The following is a 15,123-nucleotide window of genomic DNA, read 5'->3' on the forward strand; positions in this document are numbered from 1 at the left end:
GTAAAATGAGGCACTCATCAGGTGATATGAACTGAGGAGATTAGCCCCACCCAGTCTCTCCCCTCCTGCACTTCTGGGTGGGGCAGTGCATCCACCAGGTACTGATGAGCATTTTCCCAATGAAGGGTCAGAAGACTTTGTGAATAGCAGGAAGTGAGGTTCCCACGGAAGCTATTGGCACCTGGGGATGGAGCCTGGAATGGTGTGAGGTCTGCGGGCTTCCTGGGTAGTGATGCGGTGTCATGTCCTGGGGTGGAGGGGGTGGGCTGGCCTCCCACTCTACCTCCAGAGGCTTCTCTAGATCATGACATTCAGGTGACTGGCCATGTAAGAGGACTCTAGACACTTCAAGGTATTTGGAGGTCCTCAGCCGGCTTCAGGGCTGAAGTTCGTGGTCCCTGTTGGACAGGAGGCGCTGGGAAAGAGGAGAGTGTGTTGGGGTGTCTCCAAGTGGGTAGACTGAACGTGGTGCCGGGACCCACCCTTCACTCAGCTCTCCCATCCCTGTCCAGAGAATGCTCAGAAAGTCCAGTTTAACTTAAACTTCCAGATGTTTCCATGGAAAGTGGGAGTAGCACTGGAATAGACACCCCAAGTGCCAAGTAACTTTGGCTGAGGTTGGATGTTGCATCCTAGGAAACAGGCCTTTCCATGATGGGGGAAGAGACAACACCAGCCTTCAGTGAGTGGCGCCAAGTGGGTGGTCTTCCAGGATCTTCACAGCCCCTCACATTGCTCAGGACATATGGACTGTCCTCAACCTCAGTGACCAAGGCCAAGTTACCCTACAACCCATCTTTTCCAACACCAGGCTAAAAATTCCCACTGTTAATGTTCTCTTAAAAAACATGCACACACAAAGGGCATTCCTGCCTTAAATTATGCCAAGTTGAGTTTTATTTAACGGTCATCTATTTGTGGCAGCCAGAAGCAATGATTAAATGGATTAGTATTCATTAAGCCAAAACACTGCCACGACTCAGAACTCTTCGCTGGCTGGCAGACAGGCAGGCCTCACTGGCCTAACCGCCAGTGGCCTCTTCCAGTCTGGGCCCCTTACCATGGGGTAAAATTGAAACATTACTGCAAGAGCTCCTAGGTCAACAGATAAATGGCAAGGGGGAGAGGGGGCAACAGGACTGTTTCAAGGAGCCAAGACAGCAACACATTCCTGTCTCCCACAGGATGAGCACAGCAGCTGTGGCCTCCCTGCTGTTTCTTTGACTCTTTTGGAAGGCCAGGTAGAACATGAGCACAGGGCCCGCCACATCCATGACACAGAGAACCAAGAGGACAGCCAGACCCCACATGGAGGATGCGTATGCTGCAGGGCAACAGGTACATGTACATGTGTACACACACATGTGCACATGCACACATAGCCTCGTGCACACACCCATATAAAATTACAACACAAATACACACTTAGACACAAACACATGCACATGCATATACACATGTATGGAGCACATCATACACAAGTCACACATGTATACATTTATAAATATACAACTTCCATGTTCATATGCACATACACATGTATACACTCACATCGGTTTGTATGCACATGGGTATGCACATGCTTGCCCATGCCTACCCACATACCTATATATTCATGTCTGTATGCACATCTACCTATATGCACATTCATATGTGTACACATGATAACGTGTGTATACACAAAACCATATAGACACAGGCACCAGAGCACATGTCTACACTCTTATGTGTGCATACATATGCATATACACACACACATGCATACATATGCTTATGTGCACACCTGTATATACACACTCTCTCACCCATGTGCACATGCACATGCTCACACATGCATGTGCACATGGACATGTGCAGCCATGGGCACGGTGCTCAGTACTTCAGGTCTCCATTTATAGAGGCTGTGGACTGGGCGCTTATCAACTGCTGGTTTCCTCTCCTCTTGCAGTAGTTCCTGATGACCTTGTAGATGGCAAAGCAGGGGATAGTGAGGCAGGGCACACCAGCAATGAAGACCACCACGGCATACACCCAACTTGGGTATGATTCCTTCTTGGATTTAGGAAATTCCTCCTAGGAAGAAAGCAACCACAGGGTGAGCAGACACAAAGACAGCCAGTGGGGTCTCCTTTGGGGGCAGAGTGCCCCTTCTCCCCCAAATTCTCACATTCTGGTCCTTGTTGGGGAGAAGAGGGAGACCCAAGGCTCCTCCAATCCCCCATACTTCCCCAGGAGAAATATGATCCCCTGCCTCCCCTGCCTCCTCTGTGCCCACATGCTTCCCTATTTCTGCCCCCACACCTTCCCTACACCCCCTGCCCCTCAGGTAGTCCCCACCTCCTCTATTCCATGTGCCTCCTAACAGGGAACATGACCCCCACCACCCACCCAGTGGCCCCTGTATGCTCACATAAGAAGGGTCCCAGATGCTGTACATCAGCTCCTCATTGACCTTGACCACGAAGAAGAACAAGAAGATGATCAGCATGAGCAGTGGACTAACCACTCTCCATGTGATTTGCCAGAAGATGTTGGGCTTGTGGCCGATCATAAACTCAATGTCCTTGTTGAACCTGGAAGCAGAAGCCAAAAGGGAGCCATCAGCTGATGGACATCAACTGATATTAATGTCCATAATGATGGACATTAAAGGGGCCTTTAATCCCAACAAAGCAGAGGATGGGCTAGGCTTTCCACACTGGACACACAGTTGCCATCCTAAAGTGCCACATCTGGCCTTTTTCCCATCACAGTTGCAGCCATCCTTCTGGACAGACTTGCCTCCGCTGGAAAGCCTCTGGGCACAGTGGTAGCCTCTCTAGAGGCCTCTGGAAACCACCCTACAGAGCAAACCACAGCCTGGTGTTCAATCTTGTGAACATTCCCTGGGCAGTTACGTATGCAAATAGGGGCCAATGCCTCTGGAGGAATGGAGAAGGGAAGCCTCAGTCTCCTTGGCAGGGCCATGGCCCTGACCTTGGAGGCCCCACTATCTCCTGCCCATCCTGTGCTGAACTCTCTTCTGCACAAATGAGTTTATTATCTGTAGAAATCATAACAGGGAGGGCAAAATGTAAATATGACCTGTCCAGGACCACTGATGATGTGTAGGGCACTTCTAGAACAGTGCAGATGCCTAAGCTTGTACCCAGCAGGGCCTGGGAGCATGGTGATAAGTCTCTTCTGCTTGGGGCCACTCCTCGCTCTCCACCTTCTGCTCACATGGCCTCCTTGAGGCAGCATTGCACAGGACCCCCAGCAGCAAGTGTCTGGCTTCAACTGTCCTTGGGCCATTCACAGATGGATGTGCACGCATTAGAACAGTCACACCTGCTTCACATCCAGCAGCAGGCACACCGCAACATCGTGCACTTCCATCTAAGCCTTCTTCCCCAGCAGGTGCTGATGTTACGGCACAGTGAGTCCTCCCACATACTCCTCAGTCTCTCCGTGGCTGCCATCCTGGCTGTTTGCATTGTGACAGAGATAGGCCTCCTGCATGTGTGCCCTTCCACATGCATGTCTTGGTGATCCAGAACAGAACTCTCCAAGTAGGAGTCCTGCCCCACCCCCAACTCGATGGCTTGTGCATGTCACATTAATAGACACCAACAGTTACTTTTAAGTTGTGGTGAGTCCAGCTCCTGTCAAAAGACATGGTGCCATTTTCTGGATCTCCTCATGTATGATAATAGGGTGATGTTCCCAGGCCCTGCTGGGTACAAGCTTAGGGTATGATAATAGGGTATTTGACCAAGCGGACAATTGAAAGGGCCGCATAGCCCTCTTTTTTGTTTGAGTCTCTGTTTGGCTGCACAGCCCTCTCTCCCCATAGAGAGGCCCAGAGCATGCCCGCCAATTGGGGCTTCCGGGCCATGGACCTCTCGTTGACATAAAACACCCAGCTCCCTCCCCCTGGTCCCACAGGGAGGCCCTCTTACCAACAGCTAATGTCCCTGTGCTGTCACTCCCCGTCCTCCAGTCCCCGCCCCTCACCTGCCTCTGGAGGCTGATTCTGGGCCCCACAGAACATGGAGCACCCTTCTGTGATTTCTGGACCCCCTGGTCATGTCTCATTGGCTGTACCAGTGCTGCACCTCCATGCCATGCAACTGTTTCTCTAGCTAATTATTTGTCTTTTGACTTTGCTTATGACACTTCAGTTATAAATGTATTTAAGTCACGTGGTATTTCATTTGTGACTATGCAGTCTCCAACAGTCTGTGCTTATCTTTCTATGCTAGATCTGAAACTATCTGAGAGCTGGAGGGGTTATGGTTTTGACTGCTCTGGATGGACATTCATCTGGGTTCTATCTCTTTCCCACCCTCCCCCATCCAGGTGCCAATCCTCTGCCCACACCACGCCGGTCCCTCAGGCCTGAGTCCTGTTCTCTTTTCTTCCATCTGGGACTGGAAACAGCACAACTTATCCCAGGATGGGAGTTTCCTATTATTGTTGGAAACAGCCGCATGCCTCAGGCTCCCTCCTACCTGTCCACACCATACACGTAGACGACGGCAAACATCTCACAGAAGGCGATGATGAGCAGGGGGATAGAGCCAGCGTAGCCATCCATCAGGGAAAGCCAGTACTGGCCAGAGTTCAGCGTGAAGATGAACGCAATGAAATACGACCCCAAACAGATGAGGCCTGGGGACAGAGAACAGCCGCTGCAGACAGGGCTCTCCACTTGCCCCTCAGCCATGGTTCCCGAGGCCTGTCCTTGCCGCCCGCCTGCCCAGCCCTGGCCTGTGTACCTGTAAGCACCTCCTTGGGCCACTTTTCAGGGATGACTTTGAGGTCTTGCAGGGGCACAACCACACCTTCCATGTTCCCAAACATGGAGGACAGGCCCAGGCAGAAGAGCATGATGAAGAAGAGCACAGACCACAGCGGGGACACTGGCATCTTGGTGATGGCCTCCGTAAAGACAATGAACGCCAGCCCCGTGCCCTCCACACCCTGCATGGACAAACAGAGGGGTCATGCACGCACGGCACACACTCCCCAGGTCCCCCTGGCCTCAGTCACGTCCTTCTCCTTCCTGTCAACCCCTGGCCAGCTCTCTTGGTGCCACGCCCACACTGTGCAGGTATTGGACTCATTTGAGCTATCTTGTGAAATAACCAGTCATTATCTCTTCAGCCCAACTCTTTTCAAAAGTTGAACTATGTTTTATGAACAGGACAGGGATCATATTGTCCAGCAGCAGTTAGGCCCCGAGCTGCCTGAACAGACATGTGGCAGCTGTGTAGATTGCCGTCTGCTCACAGACTGGGCACCACCCCCACCCACCCATGATTCCTGAGATGCACCCACATGGCCAGGTTCAAAGTCCTAAATGACTTCAACAGGACCTCAGTGAGTCGCCTAAACAGCTGCCCTGGTTGTGTGGCCCATTGGTTGGTTAGAGCCAATTAGAGCAGGCTGCAGGGCAGCATGTGACCGATGGGCTCTCGGGGTGTAAGCTCCAGAGTGGAGCAGGAGGGTTAGAGGCAGGCGGGCACATGAGGATGGAGATGGGCCCGTGAGAACTGGGCTCCTGGGGGAGTTCAATGCCCCTCCAGCGTGTCTTCCCCTCCTCTGCCTTGAGCTGCTCCAAAGAGACTCACCTCTGACAGGAAAGAGTTCATGTCACAGGTCTGGAATTTTAGCTGGGAGAAGGCCACGGGATACGTTTTATTGTACCACTGCTGTATTTCCTCAAAGTTCTCCTGGGTGACATTGCCTTCCGGCAGGTCGAACCCGTTCATGAGTGTCAGGATATTCCTGGAAAGAGAGTGAGGCTCATACCAGCCCTGGGCGGCACAGGCCTTACAGGCTCCCTGGAGGCGGGCCCGGGCTAGCAGCTTCACTCACTTGTTGAAGCAGTCGTCAAAACGCTCGGTGGCGCGGAAGCCAATGATGGAGTAAACCACGGTGGCTGCGTACACGGATGTGAAGCCGTTGATGACGGACACAATCACTGAGTCCATCTCACAGTTGTTGCTGCAGAGGAGAGCAGCATCAGGTCACTGCAGGCTGGGGGTGCTGTGTTCATGTACCCTGCCCCATCAGCACAGGCAAGGAGCCTGGCCTGAGCCTCAGCTGCTGGGATAGAGTGGGAGAGGGGACACAGCCCACCCACTGTCCTTCCCCGACTGCACCCAGCAAGAGGTGACCAGAGGACTGTCCCCAAACCCTGCACCTACAACCAGTGGTCCCTCTCTCCTGCTCTTCTTACCACTTCACAATGTCACCTGCACTGCAACTTGGTGGCCTGGAAGCCCCTGAATGCTGTGGAGACCTCTAGAGCACCCTTCAGACCCCAAAGCTGGGGCAGGAGAAACTTGTATGCCAACTTCTGCTTGGCCAGCTTGTGCCCTGGGTCCAGAAGGTGAGCACTCAGTCAGCACTCGGCCTCATGTGTTAGGAGAGGCCAGGGCCTCACAGACCACACCCCAAAGGCTCTGCAGAGGTAGCCTGGGCCATGCCCCCCACGCCTACACTTCCATGCCCCTCCCAGATCCGCTCCTGTGTCCCCTACCCCTGCCCCTCCATACCCCCTCCTGCCCTCCCCTGGTTCTCCACCCAGCTGAGGGCTCCCCATCATCAGCTTAGTGTGTCCAAAACACAATCCCTGACCTCCCCCACCTGACCCAGCAGCTCTCCCACTGATCCCACTGCTGACGCTAACCCCATCCTTCTAAATGCTTTCAACAAAAGCCTAGACCCCTAGCTCTCAGGGAAACAAATCAAGCCACAGTGAAACACCACGTCCCACCTACACCACTGGATGGCCAGAGTTAAGAAGCTAGATAATAACAAGTATCAGCATGGATGTGGGGAAATGGGGCCTCACCACTGCCCTGCCCGGCCCCCCACCCTCTCAGACCGTCCCCCATGACCAACAGCGCGCAGCCAGCAGACGTCGCGCTCACCTACTCCCCGTCTAAGTCTTTTCTCATATTACACCTTCTGTGTGCGAGCCAGCCCCGACTGAGAACCCCAGCCTGGCCCCCCGTCCCTCCAGGGATCCCTCTTTCTGTTCATTCTATTTATCTCTCTGCCAGTCCACAGCCATAGGTCCTAGGAGGACAGAAACTCATGTACCAGGTAGGGCACACAGTGGGTCCTCCATAAGTGTTTTTGGAGATGAACTGGTAACAACTGCATTCCCCTGAAGATCCCTAGGGGCTCTTTCTGTGTGAGTGCTGGTCTGGGGTGGATGATGGTGGCCGGGCATTTGGGGTCCTGGATGCTGAGGGGCAACCAGAGAGTGGGTGTGGGGGAAGGAAGGGAGCACACCAGGGCTCGCCATCCTTGGGACCAAGGCACCATGGAGAGCATGGTCGTAAACAGGCCTCACTTGAGGCATCTCGTATGTGAAAATCTCCCAGGCCCTGAGCCTGCCTCCCCAGCATGGAGCCCCATGGATCCCATGATCCACTGGGGCACTGAGGCAAGCCCAGCCCAGAACCCCTGTCCATACTCACTGGACAGAGTTGTAGCTGGAGAAAGAGATGAGGCCCCCAAAGGCCAACGAGAAGGAGTAGAAGACCTGGGCCCCCGCGTCCAGCCAAGTCACTGGGTTGGCCAGCTCTGTGATCTGTAGCCAAACAGAGAATCTCAGCCAGGTGCCCCAAGGATGAGGAGTCACGGAAAACCAAGGGGGTAGTGGCCCGCGGGGGAGGTATGAGCCTAGAGGCTAGTAACAGCTGAGGCTGCTGGGCAGGTGGCAGCTGATGACTTGGAGGTGGCTGCCAGCAATTCACACAGAGCTTTCCTCAAGCTCACAGGCAGCCCCTCACACACAGGTCCAGCACACACACATCGAGGGGGCTTGGGACTGGCCGGGGCTGGTCTCAGGTGGGGAGGCCTATCCCCCAGGGTGGCCTCTCCCACAGGAGCTGGAGCCCGGGGGCAGACAGCAGGAGACTCACATTAGGCGTGAAGAGGAAGACAATGCCATTGGTGGCTCCCTTCAGTGTAAGGCCCCGAATGAGGAAGATGGTCAGGACAACGTAGGGCAGCGTCGAGGTGATGTACACAGCCTGGGGACAGGGCAGAAGTGGGATGAAGGGGAAGACACGAAGAAAAGGGGAAGGTCATGCAGGACCCTGGCTCCACTTCCCTGGGAACCACATTGCCCCCAGCTCCCAGGACAGGGAGAGGAGACATTTCCTACTGTTTGTACTGAGGACTATTCAGCTCTCCCCAGTCAGAGCGCTGCTGTGGGTCACTCTTGCCACAGCTTTTTAAGCACAGGTCTGAGAACTGCCCTGGCCACCACCATAGCCCCTTCCGAACAAACAGACATGGAGCAGTGACCCTCAGAGCTGGTGAAGGGGCAGCCAGCTCCTGCTTGTCCCTGCAAGCCCCTGAAGCCCAGGCCACACCTTGCCAGTGGTCTCAATGCCACGGATGGTGCACACATAGAGGACACTCCAGGCACAGGTCAGGCAGAGCAGGATCCACCACTGCACAGAGCCAGAGTCGTCAATGGAAGTAGAGATGTTGAGGGTCTCCCGGTACCAGTAGTAGTCCACAGCTGAGCTGCGGGCGCACTCCTCCACGTAGCCTGCAGGGGGCATTCACAACCGTCAGCATGGGTCAGAGAGAGGGAACCGAGGAGGGGGATGAGGAACAGAGCGGTGCCACAGGAAACCAGGCTGTGCTTCCAACTCACTGGCACCAAGGACATAATGTGCACAGACAGGCAAGTGCACTTCCACATAGACAGGTGTGCATACACATGAGCACACTTGCACGTGCTTGCACATGAACATGTGTGTGCATACTCACATGACACATGCACACGTGGGCATACTTGACTGCAAACATGTACACATGTCCGCGCATGGGTGCACACAGAAATGTGAGCACATCAGACATGCATGCGTGCGCACACACCCCGTGCACTGGCCACTCCCTGCCTATTGGACCCATGTTTACAGATCAGGCAGTCCCCCTCTTGATGCAGATGTGTGCAAGCTGCCAAGCTGAGCACATGGCCTGTGCCCCCCACAGTCCCCGGACAGAGGGTTTGTTCCCCACTCTCCCTCCCTAGAGGGGGGTCCCAGAAAAACCCAGTGGTGAGGGGCAGGAGACCGCAGAGAGGAAGACCCTCAGAAATGTGGTGGGAAGGGACAGCAGAGGGTCAGGCCAGCACTCGGTGTGATGTCAGGGAGCAGTGGGTCTCTGCAATGCCCAGAGGCATCCCCCCACCTTCCCTTCATTTCTACCTGGGCTGGCACCATGCCTCCTGCGGTGGAAGCCCCTTTACAAAGGGCTCTTCTCTGGCCCAGTGGTCTTTTAAAATCCCCTGTTACAGTAGATGTGCTCTGATTTTTGCCAAACCTGAGCCATAACCATTTGAATTTGGGGAAATCAGAAGGTGCCTACTCATGGATTCTGCATGTGCAAGGGTGCACATGGCCCTCGAACAACCAGCCTCCGTGCCTCCTGAGCCCCAACCCTGCCTCGTCCGGGGCTCACCTGTCTGGTTGTCATTGAGCGGGCAGGTGCTCCAAGGCAGGGGTTCCTGGAAGGAGTTGAAGAAGTACCACATGACCCAGGCGATGATGGTGTTGTAGTAGAGGCCCACCATGAAGGACACGAACATGGATGCAATCCCTGGGGAGCAATCGACACTGCTAGGGGGCACCACTGGGAGGCACTGCAAGGGGGGGGCACCACTGGAGGGTGGGGCACTGTTAGCAGGAGGGGCAGTGCTGGGGGGACCTCCTCTGGGACTCAGTGTGAGTAGACCCAGGGTTCCAGAGAACAGGAGGATGGTCCCTTGGGCACTTGTTGAGCTCTGCTGTGGGAAGCAATGGGGGACTCAGCTCTCCCTGCATCTACAACTCCCAGGCCCTGGGCGCCCAGGGACTCCAGATAGCCTTTGCTGCCCAACTGGTCTCTGCGGGCCAGGAGTGGCCCCAGGCTGGACCTCGACACCTATACCTCTGTGAGATGCCAAGACAGGGTTTGCAGAGGGCTGGGGACAGCGAGCCCTCCGGAAACAGGTGAAAGGAGAGAAGGAAGGAGCGCGCTTGTTGCCCACACTGGGCTCGGGCAGGGGTCCCACCAACCGGGTGCTGACACGCACCTACACCTTTCAGGGCTGGGTGGATGGAGCTCCAGGTGCCCACGCTGCCCTTGCGCAGTCTCTGCCCGATGGCGAACTCCAGGTGCAGCAAGGGGACGCCCTCCACAATCAGCAAGATGAGAAACGGGATCATGAACGCTCCTGGTGGGGAAAGGGCAGCAGCGCGTCAGGCAATGCACATCAGACGGCAAAGGGCCCCCCTCTGGAGGCACAGGCTTTGGCAGAAAGTCCCTGCAGAACTTGCTCACAAATACAAACTTAGCACACCACCATTAACAAGGCACCACTCGTGATGGCCACTGGGGCTGTTTTATGGGGGACATTTCATGCCACCTCATGAGAGCGGCCAGCTTGCCTGCTGTCCCCCCAGGAACATGCTTGTCCTACAAGGGTAGCTCACGGCAGCCCCTGGAGAATTGATGAAGGTGTCCACCTGCTGGGCAGAGCACAGGGAGACGACGGACCATGGTGAGGCCCTTCTGGGGCTCAAAATCCAACCAGGACGGCACGGACAGCATGTGGAACCTTCACTCAATGGCAACGGTTAGCTTAATGTGACAATGAGATGGAAAGCAGACAGCAGTGACGACCGCCTGGCTGGATCCCCCATGGGAAGGGAGTGGGGCGCTGCGCTGGGCCTGGGGTACCGCTGGGGCTGCAGGGTCATGGGCAGAGACTGCTCACTGGGTCACAGTGTGGGTGAGGGTAAAGTTAAAGTAAGAGTTGCTTCTCTAATGTTTTCTCGGGAGCTTGATGTGAAAATCTTTTGGGCAAAACTAGCAGGAAGAAAAAAATCTGTGGTTCCCAAATGTCCTTTGATCCCATCCCTACTTCACGATGTCACTTTTACCCACAGATCCTGCTGCCCCTCCATCTCCATCAGAAAACTCCTATTCATCCTTGAAAACCCCACTTGGATAGCTGCTCCTCCAGGAAGCCTCTACTGCCTGTGCTCCTGGCAGCCATCCCTCCTGCAAGGTCCCTCAGGCGTAACAGGGTGCCTGACAGGCCCCCTGTCTGTAGGTGCCCATGGTCATGTGCTCTTGCACACCAATGGACACACGTACAGAGACAGAGAGGCCGTGGGACCAGGCAAGGTGTAAAAGTCCCGCAAGAGAAAGATAACACTCACATGGAAAAGCAGCTTGCTTGCTTTCTCTCTGAGAATTTGGGAAACAGGTGGGGGAGGGGAGGGAAAGGCAGGGGCAGCGTGGGCTGGGGAGTGGCAGCTGCTATCTTCAAGGCAGGGTCTGAACCTTCTCCACACCTCTCCCTCCTGCAGGTGATGTGTGCGGCACAGAGTAACTGGAGAATATTTGCTGACTAAATGGGCGCAGGGCCGGGGCCAGTGGAGGAAGGCAGTCCCAGGGCCAGGCTGGAGGGACGCATGGACAGCCCTGTGGTGAACAGACAGCATGGTCCTGGCAGGCGCTGCCTCCTGGGGCTCCCCTGCCCCACGAACCATTGCTCCTACGTGCACTGTCGCTAAGAAGGGGTAAGGGAAACGCCATGAGTCGGGGCGGAGGAGGCGGGCGGTGGCAGCACTGCGGACAGAATGGGGGGTGCACTCCCGTGGAGAACCAAACATAGCTGTTTGTGTCCTACTCTGGGAGCGAGTCCTGACTCTGACCACGCCTCCTGGTTCAACCTCCTGCACGCTCCCCACGTCTTGGTCGGCAACACTTGACAAAATAGCCAGCTTTGTGGTGCGGCCCTCAGAGCAGAGCTCGCTGTCACCTTCCATTTCACAGGGGCGAACCCCAAGGCCCGGAAGGTGCGCAGACGAGTGGAGCGGGGCCAGGACACGGACTCTGATACCACCTCAACTCGGAGTGGACTTTTGAAACTTTTGAAATATCCTTCTTCAGAAAAAGGGTTCTTCCTGAGCCCGCTTGCCCCAGCGCCCACTGGTCCTCAGGTCCCTCCCGCCGTCCCTAGAGGCTGCATGAGGAGAGCTGCTCGCCCTTCTCCCAGGGTCGTCCCTGCCACCCATGGTCCAGACGCAGGCCAGACTGACCGCTCTCGAGATACGTGCCCATTTCCTCTCAGAGTGGCGGCAAGGTGGGCTCTGGCAGAGGTGACTGCACCTTGCTGCTTGCCCACAAGACCAAGAAAAGGCCTAACTAACGGGGGGCAGCTGAGGTGGTGCAGGCAGAGGACACAGCCCACCTGGTGCCCCACTTACCTGCCACTTTGGTCACAGACATGCCCCCATCAGAGATCTAGAAGGTAGGGCCTCCTCATAACAACACGTTTCCGTGTCACGCAGCACACGGGGGCTTTGTGTGGGCCCGTGCAGTCGCAAGCTGCCACCATCCCACTATAGGTGGCAAAATGCTACAGATGCTGATCTGCATTGTGGGGGGTAGGGGTCATCTCTGTAGTTTTCTCTACTTTTCTGCATTCTATTTTTTTTCATTATATAAAGTTAAATATAAAAAGTCAATGATGGTTTGTTTTACTTTTCAAATTACCCAAAACTCCTGGAAATAACTAAAGGCAAACTAAGTTTTCACCAAACCAGGGCTGGTCGCCAGAGTCTTTAGATCTGTCACTGTCTCTTCAAGTTATACAATCACGCCCTCCCCTAGAGCTGCGGCTACAGGGATGGGAAATGTCAGCCCTCTGGAGTCCCCTGCCTCGCCTTGTCATTGTCCTCAGCAATTTCCTCCTGGGGTTGACCCCTTATCACTGTCCTCAACAATTGTCTCCTGGGCTTGGGGGGTCCTCACTGTCCTCAGTGAATGTCCCCTGGGCTTGGAAGACCAGGTACTCAGCTTCTGACCAGAGATGGGACACAGTGCAAGGCCCCGCAGGTGGGAGGGAACACACAGGGGGGCAGGGCATGACCTAGAGTGGACAGAAGGTGAGCCACCAGGAGGGCCCCGAGAGGCGGGGGCCTGGCAGCTGGACCTCCCCCTCGCTTCCCTGAGCTGAGAAACCCAGGACCCTTGGCTTTGCTGTCTGCTCTTCAAGACCCAGGAGTGATGTGGGACATCTCCCTCTCACCCGCTGTGCCTGGAGACAACGTCCCCACTCTGACCCTTGGATTCACAGGGAGTGTGTGTTACATTCCAAAAGTTTCCCAGGGGTGAACTCTTCTCAGTCCCAGAAACCCCCGCCCCCCACCTTGCTTCAGCCCCTTCCCTTTGGAACCAAGTAAATTCTGCAGGTATTGCCAGAACACTGGCCCCAGGGCAGCCCTGGTGGCATCCGGGAGGTGACCAGGACCTTTCAGAGGGAAGGGGCAGCCTGGCCTCTGGGACTGTCAGTGACTCTATGGCTGGGTGGCCTCATGGGCTGCCAGGAGGGTTCCTTCACCTCTCCACTGGCACGGGGGGGGGGGGGGGGGGCTGGGACAGGACCACCTGGAAAGCACAGGCGGCACTGGACCTGAGGCATAAAGACAGACTCTCCAGACAATCAGAAGCTTCAGTCTGTAGCCATGGAAGTGGGGGGTGGTTCACAAAGTGACCTGGAAACAACTCTGTCTGATTTCTTTTCTGTCACAAAGCCTGGTGAGAGCCTGCAGGTTCTTCAGAGGAAGAACAAACTCACATCACCAGAGAGCACTTGTGCTTTCAAAGGAGGTTATTCCAAAGCCCCCAGAACCAAACCAGAGGCACCCCCAGAGCATCCGGCCGGCTCTGTGGAGGCTGTCTCTCCAGCGAGTGAATGCAGCACCTACCCAGACCTCCCCCAAGGTGACAAGCACCGCTAAGTCCCCCTTCCTGAGGCAGAGATCCTGGCTGCCATCTCCCTGCAAGGGCTGGGTGCTCAGGGAGACAGAAGCCGCAGGTGCATGGAGGCAGATGGGACTCCGGGCACAACCTCCATCGCTGCAGCCTGCAGGCACCGGGAGGGTGGGTGGAAGGATAAGACCATGGGGACTGAGACTCAGCAACCCCAGGGGCATCTCTGCAGCTGGGGAGAGGGAGTGACCTCAGCCCAGGGGAAGGAGACCCCCTGGGCTATGGACAAGGTCCCTAGAGGCCTCTGGAGGCAGCAGGACGGGCTGAAACCAGCGTTACAAGGGGGATGCAGAGTTCCCGCCTCTGGTGCAGAGCCTGCCTGCCTGTTCTTCTGAGGGCCACCCACTCCAGGTCCTACTCCTTCCTCTATCCCGCAGGGAATGTGGAGCACACCTGTGGGTTTAGAACTTAGCCCACCGCCCATACAGTATTTGTAGCTCACCACCCTTGGTACCAGCACCTTCCCCGCTCAGAGAAGGGGCTCCACCCATAGGAGCATCTGGTCCCTCTCTGTCCCCGACTCCTGGATCGGATCTGTTCACAGCCCCTTGCCCTCCCAACTTCTCCCCTCTGTGAATGGGGTGCCGGATTCCTGGGGGACATCAATGTTTTTTGCCCTGGCCCCCCAGCCTGCCCTCCTGCCCAGCCTACCTCCGCCGTGGCTCTGGCACAAGTACGGGAAGCGCCACACATTGCCCAGGCCCACGCAGAAGCCCACGCAAGTGAGCATGTACTGGGCCTTGTTGTCCCACTTGGGCCGAGAGCCGGCCTCCTCCTTCTCCATGACCTCCAGTTCCCCCAGGGAGGGGATTCGGTCCTCCAGGCCCGGGTTCGGCAGCACAAGCCTCACCATGGTGGTCACAGGCAGGTCCCTCTGAGTAGGACAGACCAGGAGCTGGAGGGTGAGTGGACAAAGCCAGAGCCCCAGTACTTTATAGGGAACCTTTGGCACCTCACCCCAAGCACCTAGGCTGAAAGGAAGCGTCAGCAGATCTGAAGGGCGAGTCCACAGGACTGTTAATGCCTTATCTTCAGAGGCCGGAGGCGCTGGCCGACCCTTTGAGGCTCTCAGCTGGCACTGGCCAGTCCCTCCCCCTGTGCAAACACAGAAGTCACGGGCATAGATGAGCCGCCCCCACACCCAATGGGCTCAGACAGCCAGACTCCCAGGGGGTTCTTCTGGCCGCTCCCTCTGGAAGCTTCACAGAGGAAGCCTGAAATGACAGGAACTGGACTTGGACCCACATTCCTGGAGCTCCAGCCTCCCTAAGCCCCAAC

At 55.9% G+C, this 15,123-nt stretch overlaps 1 protein-coding gene across 1 annotated transcript; it reads right to left on the reverse strand.

Annotated features, from left to right (window-relative positions):
- Window positions 1-1,872: 1,872 nt before the first annotated feature.
- On the reverse strand, window positions 1,873-14,698 carry SLC6A19 (solute carrier family 6 member 19). Its single transcript, XM_054578222.1, has 12 exons — window positions 14,497-14,698; window positions 10,094-10,234; window positions 9,481-9,618; window positions 8,382-8,563; window positions 7,926-8,036; window positions 7,479-7,591; window positions 5,863-5,991; window positions 5,616-5,772; window positions 4,761-4,965; window positions 4,494-4,653; window positions 2,411-2,573; window positions 1,873-2,073 (listed from the first exon to the last, which is right to left on the reverse strand). The coding sequence occupies exons 1-12, from the start codon at window positions 14,696-14,698 to the stop codon at window positions 1,873-1,875; spliced, it is 1,902 nt and encodes a 633-aa protein (XP_054434197.1).
- Between the last annotated feature and the right edge of the window lie 425 nt (window positions 14,699-15,123).

This window comes from Pteronotus mesoamericanus, unplaced genomic scaffold, assembly GCF_021234165.1.
Source record: "Pteronotus mesoamericanus isolate MK-2021 breed Mesoamerican mustached bat unplaced genomic scaffold, CSHL_Meso_final contig_50, whole genome shotgun sequence".
Classification (NCBI taxonomy): Eukaryota; Metazoa; Chordata; class Mammalia; order Chiroptera; family Mormoopidae; genus Pteronotus; species Pteronotus mesoamericanus.

What these genes read in the sequence shown, in the direction of transcription:
- SLC6A19 (XM_054578222.1), bottom strand. Translation starts at nt 14,698, where the DNA reads ATGGTGAGGCTTGTGCTGCCGAACCCGGGCCTGGAGGACCGAATCCCC. An exon ending in GTGCCAGAGCCACGGCGGAG is followed by an intron (nt 10,235 to 14,496) that starts GTAGGCTGGGCA and finishes TTTCCCCACCAG; the next exon opens with GAGCGTTCATGATCCCGTTT. An exon ending in GCTCAATGACAACCAGACAG is followed by an intron (nt 8,564 to 9,480) that starts GTGAGCCCCGGA and finishes TGCCCCCTGCAG; the next exon opens with GCTACGTGGAGGAGTGCGCC.